This window comes from Corylus avellana, chromosome ca2 (assembly GCF_901000735.1).
Source record: "Corylus avellana chromosome ca2, CavTom2PMs-1.0".
Lineage (NCBI taxonomy): Eukaryota > Viridiplantae > Streptophyta > Magnoliopsida > Fagales > Betulaceae > Corylus > Corylus avellana.
In genome coordinates, this window is record NC_081542.1 from 29184838 (window position 1) to 29195584 (window position 10747).

Below are 10747 nucleotides of genomic sequence, written 5' to 3' on the forward strand. Positions count from 1 at the left end.
TGGTGGTAAATATCCAGAAGCTTACACTATGCAGTTGCTGTTTCATGTATCCATTCTCATAAACCAAATGAGAGACCTGCTTCTGTAGGCGGTCATTCTCTTCCATCAACAGCTTGTTCATAGCAGTCAGCTTCCTATTCACTGTCTGGAGACGTGAAGCTTCCTTCCTCTGCTTTTCACGGCATCTATTAAGAAAAATTGAAAAGAATACATACTAATTTAGTGAATTTTCACCAAATTTACTTTAATGTTTATTATGTCTAGATTATTTATATAAAAAAAATGTTTAATATGTCTAAATTGAAAGAGAACTCAACATTGACAAAACAAGTATGAAGATAACAAAGAGTTCCCAAATGGAAGCATAAGGGAGGTATGGTGAACTATTCCATTGTTCTTTGCTTTTCATCCATCTTCTACGGCCGCGAAAGTCAATGATACAACAAAGTTAAACAAGATTTCCATGTGATTATAGATGAATAAAATTTACACAAATAATTTCAGTCCATTAAACACCCAAACAAGCCCTAAACCCTAAACACAATTTTTTTTCTTTCTAAAATTCATCAATTTATGTGATCAGATCATCTAAAGACCAACCTGGCACAATCAGATGTGCAAACATGAAGCTACTCAGCCAAAATATTCAGTAAGTCACAAGTACATCTCTGATCTCAAACATGAAAAATATAAGTATATATTTTCCTTTGCAGTAAACTACATCAGCTCAAGGAGCTTAGTTACCACTGTTTTAATTAATTTATCCTTTCCGCAGAAAGATAAAATTAACGGGACAAAAAAAAAAAATTCCAAAAATGATGGAACACAAAAAGAACAAGTAAATAAACAGAAGAATGTTCAGAAAAAGCAAACTTAATAGCTGTCTTTATCATTCTTTAATTTGGCATCCAAAAGCAGAGCATAGGAAAGAAAAAGAAAATCCATTTAAGGACTTCGGAGAGCAACAGCCATTATTATCTGCTCTTGAATTCTCTAAAATAAATATTAAAACATTAAGAAATCATATTTAACGCTTCACTTTTAACATCTTCTGCAAATACGTTAAATATATAATCAAAATGACGAAACAAAGGGAATCTCAGAAGAATAAAGAAATGTCATCAAATGCAAACTGATTAGATGTCATTTTCACTCATTTAATTTCAACCCTTTTTCAAGAGCACATCATTCATTAGAAAACAAAGAAGAAAACAAGACAAAGTTTTGCAAAGAAAAACAAATTATGGGTAATATTCTCCCTTAAATCCCCAAAGACAGAAAGGAAAGGAGAGAAAGAAACTGGATCACAGAATATTAGCCCTTTAATGCAAATGCAAAACTAGGGGCAGAAGGCAGTAAAGCAAAGCAAAGCCTCCAGAAGACATGTAAGAACATGGGTTCTTCTTTAGTACAAGACAACGTATAAGCTTAAACATGCAAACCAGAAAAGATTGTAGGCTCTACCAAAACTATTTTTAGACAGATGTTTCACATCTTAAAGCGAGAGAGGAAAAATGATAAACAATAAAGAGAATCAAAACAAACTCAACAGAAAGAAAATGAAAAAGATGACAGCTTTTCTCTCCTCTAGGAACTCCACCATTTCTAAGAAAACTGTGGAAAAAAAAAAATTCAAAACAAAGCTACATTTCTTTAGAGCGAAATCTCCAATCATTTTATCGATAAAATAAGAGAATGGATGTCATGACAAAACAAAGGCACGCTGCCCTCTCCTCCAGAGGAAAAAAAAAAAAAAAAACTAAAACAGATTGAAACAGAGTGGAAGAGGATCCGGTAGATAAAGTCATCATTTTGCCACAATAATGAACTGATATTGACTAGAAAAACACAATGGAAACTTACACAAAAATAGCCAATTTGCAAAGCCTACTACTTGTAGAAAAAAAAAGACCCATTTCGCATTCTTCATTTCCCCCAAACCAAATTGCAAAACCACCCAAAATTACAAAAAAAAAAAAAAAAGAAAAAAAAAAAAAAAAAGGAAGAAGAGAAAAATAATTTTTATTTAATTTTATCAAAATATAAAATAGTAAACAAATTAATACTGACAAAGTGAACGAGTTTTCAGCTTGAACATATTCACAACCGTCTACCTGCGGTTCTGAAACCAGACTTTGATTTGTTTGGGCTCAATGTTGGAAAGAATAGGACATTCCCTAATGAGCTGCTGCCTTCGCAAAGAGCTAGGCTTCGGGCATTCTGAGTACACCCTCTCCAATGCCTCCACCTGCTCTGGCGTATACCTCACGTACTTGCTGGTATCCATCTGCTGCTTATTTGCTGAATCATTGTGCATAGAAAGCGCCATACATAAGACAATACAGCACCAAACACCAAAAGCTTAAAAAAAAAAACAAAAAAACCAAAACCAGCACAGACCCAGAAGTTGTTTTTGGGGGAAAATGGGGATCCTAAAAAGGTGGTAGCGTTGGTTCTGCTTCTTCGGCCTCTTTGTTATTGCTGGTGGTGTTCTGAGGCAGGCTCTCTCCTCCAAGAGAGCCTACTTTCTCGTTCATCAGCTGCTCTTTTTATTTCCTTTTCTTTTACTTTCTCTGAAGGCAAACGCTAGGAGGGAAAGGAAGAGCTTGACAAGTTGAACAGGGGAAAAGAGTCCTGTGGTCTCTATCTTAAACGCCAATCTCGAGAACTTTTAACAGTGAAAGGAGAGAACCAACCCACAGAAATAGATAGAGAGAGCAAGGCTAGAGTAGTGTGTTTATGTTTGTTTTGCGTGTAGGTGACAGAGAAAAGCGAACAGAAAAAACAAACACCCAATGGCGAATGAAAGCCCACCTGGCTATATGCATTGCCTTTTTCTTTTCTCTGGGTTTTTGTGTTTTTGGCAGAAAAACCCCTCTCCCCTTCTCTCTCCTCTCTCTCCCTTTGTATATCTTTTAACTGTGGGATGTGAAAATTGACCCAAAAAAAAAGAAAAGAAAAAAGAAGAGAAATCACAGAGAGAGAGAAGGGAAAGGAATAAATGAGAGGGCAGAGAGCTGATTTTAGTCTGCCAGACCAAAGAGAGACGTATTTCGACAAATGGGTCGCTGTTTATCTCTCTCTCTCTAGGAAAAAGATAAAGCTACAGTTGAGCCTGCCACACTCTCTCTCTCCTCTGGAAAACATTTTTCGTGATGATGCATGGCATGGCGTATATATGTATGTATGTATGTATAGGATGTGATGTATGGGATGGATGATAAGGGAAGCATTAAACGGTGGGCATGAATGTTGTGGCGTGCATGGGAGGCGTGAAGAGAGAGAGAGAGAGAGAGACGATGGACCACCCCCGACAAAGGAAGATAAAAAGGGAAAACAAAACAACAAAAACAAAGAAAATGGGCCAGATTTCCGGTATAGTTTGGGTATGCTTGTGTAAAATGTCAAATTTGGTAGGGGTATTGTCAAAATTTTAATACTAGTCTTATTAAATTATTCAACTATTGTACAATTTGATGATTTGATGATGGGTAATAAAAATTAATTTTTAAATTAATATTTATGATAAAAAATTTTATTTTTATTTTCACTCCATTGCAATGATATAATAATCGTATAAAAATATATTAAATAGTATTATTTTTTTTTTTTTTTTGAGAAAAGTCCACATAACCTCCTCAAACTACCACTCAATTGACAATGTCCCCCAAACTTTCAATTGTGACAATATCCTCCTAAACTATCAAAAATTGTTAATGTTTTCCCCAATAACGAAATTACCCTTAGTAAAATATAAACAAAAATACTAAAACTTCTAGAAAAAACCTAAAACTAACAAAAAATAAATAAATCCAAACTTGGCCAATTTTTTCTTTTTTAAAATCAATTTTATAAGAAAAAAAATTAAAAAAATTTCGATTTTTTTTTTATATAAAAATTGAAAATTTTCGTTATTTTATTTTATTCTTGTTTTATAATTTTATTTAAATAAAAATTTACGTTTAGAAATAAATAAAATTTTCGCTTAATAAAATGAAATTTTTTGTTTTTTTTTTAAACTAAATAAAAATAGTTTTTTTTTTTTAAAAAAAAAATTGTTTAAAAAAATTGTTTTTTTTTTAATATTATTTTTAAATTAAAATTTTTCGTTTTTTTAAAAAATCATTTTTTTTAAGTTATAGGATATTTCTGTCTTATTGAAAAATCTATAGGAGCATTTTTGTCTTATTGCTAGCCTTGGGGAGGACATTGACAATGTTTTGGTAGTTTGGAGGGGACATTGTCACAGTTAAAAATTTGGGGTGGACATTGTCAATTGTGTGGTAGTTTGAGAGGGGTATGTGGACTTTACCCTATTTTTTTTTTTAGAGCAAGATATTGAGTGATGTAATACTAATGGACTGTTATATTAGACATAATTTTAAACATTTAAAAAAAATTAAAAAAAAAAAAATCCTTTGGACTATTAACATAGGGTCCATTTTGGATTAAAAGTGCAATAAAAAATAACGATTTAGTTGAAAACCTGATTTTTAAAAATGTAGTTAAGGCGTTTAGCAAAATCACAGTTTTGTATTTAAAATCACATTTTAGCTTTTAAAATCGCAATATATCCTTTAAAACTGTGTTTTTTTTTTTAAAAAAAAAACACCTCATTACTTGCGATTTGAAAATGCAAATTTTTATGCGTTTTTAAATTGCAATTTTTCAAAAGTGCAGTGCTAAATAATTAATTTTCTGCAATTTGAAAATTTTAAATTGTATTTTTTATTTATGAAATCCCAATGGCAAATGCACCCCTAGCAAAGGACGAGACTTTGTCCTAAAACTATAAATTTATGGCTCATGAACTTTTATGGATCTTTGCATTTTTTTCAAAAAGATAAATGAATTTATTTGTTAATGCTTTTTAGATGTTTTTTTTTAAAAAAAAAAAAAAAAAAAATTGTTCTAATGTGATGATGTAAGGTGAAAATAGTTTAAAATATTTTGGGTTTTGGGTTACATATTAATGGTTATATTAAGAAAAATGGAAAAAAGAAAAACATTAACAATTACAGCCATTTTCTTCTTAAAAACATATTAAATATTAATTAATTATTTCCTTTATTTATTTATTTATTTATTTTTTATGTTTGATACGCAAATGGAGCAATCGAATAGTTGTTCCACATATTTCAAGTCATTTCACTGTTTACTAATGTTTACATTGCAAGTTATTCTCACCTGCAAAAGTAGTTATCCATTCTCGAAAGTGTGTATGTACTACTCTCTATTTTTAATTGGAAATGAAATCCAACTAAATAGAGATGAGTATTGAATGTTCTAATTTAATTTATTTTATTTTATTTTAGGGTTAAACACATTTGATCTTTTTGTGGTTTAATAACTTTATTTTTTGTCTTTATCGGTTTTATTTTGTATCACAAACAGTACCTTGATAATAGCTAAAAACAGAAATAGTATATTTGCCTAATTTTCGTCCAAAATTTGATGAAAATTCACGTTAACACCCTTAAAAAACCGACACATGTCTATATACCTAATTAAAAATAAAAAAAAAATAAAATTGGACCCACCCCTTTAGACAAAATGGGGGTGGCCGGAGCCACCACTCTTGGCCAGTTTGGGGGTGGCTCGACCACCCTCTTTGGCCTGAGGTGGTTTCGGCCACCCCTAAGGATCAACCTTACAATTTTATTTTTTATTTTATTTTTTGAATTGGCCTTTTGGGGGTGGTTCGGCTTGGCCACCCTAGATCGGCCGATCTAGGGTGGTTGAAACTACCCCAGGCCAAACAAGGGTGGCTCGGCCACCCCTCAAAAGCCTTGGAGGTGGTTTTGGCCACTGACATTTTGCAAGTTCAAGGTGGACAAACCACCCCCATTGACTCTTAGGGGTGGCTGAACTACCAATTTTCCAATTTTATTTTTAATGTTTTTAATAATTGTAGTTTTAAAAAATTTTATTTTTAATTTTTAATTTTTAATTATGTATATGAATACCTAGAGGTGAAAATGCGGTTACAATTAATATTTATTGACTAAAATCGCTAACCGCAACCGCCTAGCTGGTTATTTAATAACTGACAGTTAACAGTTACTAAAATGGTTTATAATTACTAACGGCTTTTTTAAAAGAAAAAATAGGAAAAAAATAAAAAAATGATGTGGTTGCATATATATATATATATATATATATATATATATATCAAAAAGTGCTCTTTGTCCATTTTTTTCCTTTCTTTTTTTTGTCGATTTCAATTCTACCCATCATCTCATTACTTAAAGCAGTTACATTAATTAGATGGTGATCAATCCAATTCAACCTTACTTAGACCTCACCATTTTCAAAAAGTAGCAAGACAAAGTTGGATATTGTGGTCCTTCAAAGAATCCAACACCTTCTTTAGCCTTGATCCATCTCAAATAAGGCTCATTTTAATCAAGCGATTATGAAAGGAGTTTGTTGAAATTAATTGGTATTAGCCACTTTTTGATAATCTTGTTGGGTTGTTTGACTTTATAAATAAATTTCTGATGACCATCAAATTGTTTGTCCGTTTTATGTGTTGATGATATGATGAAAACTAACACAAGTGATGATGTTATAAATACCTCCAATAAATTTTTAGGGTTAGAGTTAAAACCGACAAAGTATATATGATAATCTTATCTAGAATTGATTATTTATATTATATAGACGCACACACATATCAAAACTTACAACCACAAGGATTCAAGTTATATCTATCACATTATGAAAAAAATTCCCTTTCATTTTTTTTAAGTACTTAACATGTTCTCATTTTAACGTTACAAATAATACTATTTAAAATAATAAAAATGAAATTATACGAGTTTATGTGAGTTGAGCTGAGTTTGTACAAGTTCTACTCTTTTTTATTAAAGGAGCCTAAATTTATTTTCAAGCTCAATTCATTTAATAATTGAACCAAACTCGGGTCAAATTTATATGAGTGTAGCTCGAGTTGTTCATAAACAGTATAGTTCATTTGCAACTTTATTTATAATATATGTCAACAAATAATATGCTCTTCGTTGTTTTTGTTTTTTTTGTTAAAAGACATTTTTAGTCTGTGGTTTGCACCTTTATCAAAGAGCTACCACAATTTTAAAAATTATCAAAAGTGGCACCTATATATGATTTTTCTTATTGTCGTTTTTAGTCCTTTTGTCTATATTCCGTCCAAAAATTTTAACACTTGCATGTCAAAGCCTTTCAACTCTGCCATGTGTCTCCATGCCACATCATTCCTCAATTCTTGCCAAGAATTTGAGCGTATCTTCCTAGAAGAATTTGAGCGTGTTTTCTAATGCTTCGATGAAGATGGTGATGGGAAAATATAAGCTTCAAACTTGGGGCATCGGCCGGATCTCATGGGTGGTGGAGATATGTTCTTGCTGAAGGCCAAGGTTGAAGTTGCGGCTCGGTTTGAGCCACCCCAAATTATTTTTTTCCTTATGATTCTGGTCTATTTAATTTGAGCCATTTTTAGAATTCCCTAAAAAAAAATGGGACAAATTTGAAAAGTTAATATCAAAAAAACGCATGTGCACCGTATGTGAGCTATTTTCTGTTAAATAAGACAAAAATGGCTTCGAATGGCTACATTACAAATTTTTAATACTTTGTTGGAGTATATTGCCAATTTTTAAACATTGGAGACAAAATTGAAATTGAGGTGAAACTTTGAGGGAGTAAAATGTTTTTTTTTTTCTCTTATTTATTTATTTATTTTAGAGTAGTGTTAATGTGGCAATCCATGAAGTGGCAAGGGGGACATGTGGTTGGTTATTAAAATTTTGAACATAATATAGATAGGACTAAAAAAGATAATGAGAAAATTGTAGATACCACTTCTAAAGTTTTTTAAATCGAGGTAGCCATTTGATGAAGGTGCAAATCATTGGGATCAAAAAGGTCTTTAATCCTTTTTTTTTTTTTTTTTGCCAAATTCAATTCTATCCACCATCTCATTACCAAAAGCAATTACCTTACGTTGTGGTAGATCCAATTTAGCCTTACTTAGACTTTGCCATTGTCAACAAGTGGTGAAACAAAGTTAGAGCCTGTGATCTTTTAAAGAGCAAAAGACCTTTTTAGCCTCAATCAATCTCACATAAGACAAGACCAATATTATCTTAGTTTAATCAAGTGATCATGAAAGGAGTTTGTTGCCATATTCCACATTAACATTCTTCTTATAAAGTTCATGAACCCTGTGATGACCATAGTCTCAAAAAAATGGATCAACTCAACAATACCACCTCAAAATTGATATGACACCAATTGATATTAGCCATCTTTCGGTTGTTAGATTTTATAAATGAAATTCCAACGACAATCAAATCATTTGTCAGTTTTACATGTTGATGATTTGATAAAAATTAACATGACTGAAGATGTTATAAATAAATAAGAGAAATGCTATAGTGCAATAAAAAGACCATTTTTAGCCCATAAAAGTCTTGGGTGACAAGAAGTCACTTGCCCAATCTGTAGTTGTTGTGGCCCCACCCACTGATAGGCTTATGACTTTTTGTTACCTAAGACTTTTATAGGCAAAAAATGGTCTTTTTACTACACTATAATATATCTCAATAAATAAAGTTTGATGGTTAGATCTAAAACTAACATCTTGTATCCTTTTTAGTAGTTGGATGAGTCAAAATCTCCTCTTTGTATTCCATCAAAAGTGGTAGCTCAAGGAAGAATTATCATCCTTGGACAAGCTCACCTTGATCCAATTCCTCATCGCCATTACCACTATCATCATCTTCATTTTCTTCATGTATCTCTTCTTCCTTCTGTATGTTAACGAAGGGGGCAACTGAAAGGAACTGGTAGAATAACTCCTCACATTGGAATATTTTGAAGTTTGAGAGGCATTGCAAATATGATAATAATTCTGGGGATAAGTGTAAAGCCCAAAACCCTAGAAGCTTGATTCTCAAATCCTTTAAAACTCTTGAGAAACCCATTTGCATGAACTTCTAGCTTCCAAGGGTGTTAAAGTGAAGAAGAAACTATCCCTTTCAATAATTTTTTTTGAGAAAAAAACTATAGACCTTTTAATCCTTATGTTTTCATTATATAATTCTTTTACATACATATTCTTAGATTTTTTAAAGTATGTCTTAGGATGTGATGGATAATTTTTTTTTAAAAAAAATTATGTGAAGATTTCAAATAATGTTATCCTATATCGCAATTTCAACAGGGAAATATTTGATTTTATGTGAGAATTTTTTATGATTTTATGAGATGAGTTTTGAAAGCGTGTTCAAACAACATCTTCAAAACACTCACACACACGTCGTTTATTGTATGATTGGTATTAAACAACTTTATGGAAAACTTTTAATGATTTCGCATTAAGGGTAAAACCTTGGAACCTAAAATATTTTTGAATGTTTAGGAGCATTTTAGGACCCCTAGGGATATTTGATATTGATTGGAATAGGTGCTAGGGGCTTGGAAAGCCCCAAAACAAGTGGTGTTTAGGGTAGTTTTGAACCCTCCACATGCAGGATCGAACCTTGATAGCCAAGATCAATCCTAGAACTTCCACGATTAAATAGTCCATAATGTCTAAATTAAGGTTTCGAAATGTGTTTTAGGTTCCGAAGTGTGTTTAGGTATATGGTTAGCATTTGGCTAATATTAGGGTTTGAATTTGCAAAATAGGAAGTTCGAACTTTCAGTATGTCGGATATTGAATCTAAGCTAACAACCCAAGAAAAAGTACTAACCACATCTACACTATCATCCTAAAAGGATTAGTCAATTTGGAGCTTCCATAAAATTCTTTATAAAGTCTAGTTTTACCTAGTAACTAGGCAATGTGGAACTTAATACTCATGGTTATCTTTATAAATTACCCACTCTGTGTGGGCTACTTCTCATCTTCCCAATATGATATCAGGGTGTCAAAAACTCCCTTCCCCTTTAAACTTCCGGTGTCTTTGTCAATGTCACATCATGCAATGTTCTAATACCACATGGCCTGTCATTACTAGGGGTCTCTAGTACCAGTTGTAATGATTAGAGAAAAGCACTAGCTACATTTGTGCAATCACCCCAAAATGACTAATCAATTTGGAGTTTTCTTAAAATTCCTTATAAAGTCCAGCTTTACCTAGTAACTAGCCAATGTGGAGCTTAGCACTTGTAATTATCTTTATAAACCACACACTCTATGTGGGCTACTTCTCTTCTTCTTAATATGAGATTGAAGTGTCACATAAGCATTTGAGATAAGTAAACTGATCATGGAAGTAAATAAAAAAAAAAAAAAAATTATTTATACGTGAGATTCTAAATGAAAACTAGAGATTTTTCTTAAAGCATGAAATCACATAATTTTCAAATATGATGTGAGCCGAAATCATATTTCATTTGTATGACTATACTTCAAAAGTTAAGTTGTGTTTTATTAACCAAGCATATTGCAACAATGAGAGATGACAAAAAATTATGGGATGTTAATAAGATTTACACCTAACCTGAATAGGGAGTTGATATGGGGTTTATGGTTACCCAATGAGGGTGTTGATATGAGTTACGATTACCTTGAAGGTGGCGTTAGTATGCATTACGGATTACTCAGTGGTGGGTTTTTCGATATGGGTAAGACTACCTTGTAATGGGGTGTTCGTATGCGTTATGGTCACTCGATGACAGGTCACCGGTATCAGCTACGGTTACCTTGCAATGAGGTGTCAGTATAATAGCATATCCAATATGTTTATAGTTCCTTGTT

General features: G+C 32.1%; 1 protein-coding gene across 2 annotated transcripts in view; it reads right to left on the minus strand.

Moving 5' to 3' along the window:
- The window catches only part of LOC132170336 (homeobox-leucine zipper protein ATHB-14-like), an 8144-nt gene extending 5201 nt beyond the window's left edge, over positions 1-2943 (minus strand). The window contains exons 1-3 of one of the 2 annotated variants that reach the window (XM_059581279.1): positions 2401-2943; positions 2115-2301; positions 26-185 (exon numbers count right to left, since the gene is read on the minus strand). In XM_059581279.1, coding sequence (XP_059437262.1) covers positions 26-185; positions 2115-2287 — 333 coding nt within the window. In that variant the 5' untranslated portion in view covers positions 2288-2301; positions 2401-2943. Of the gene's footprint in view, positions 1-25; positions 186-2114; positions 2330-2400 lie in introns of those variants that run through there. The other variant, XM_059581278.1, reaches the window with a different exon arrangement.
- Between the last annotated feature and the right edge of the window lie 7804 nt (positions 2944-10747).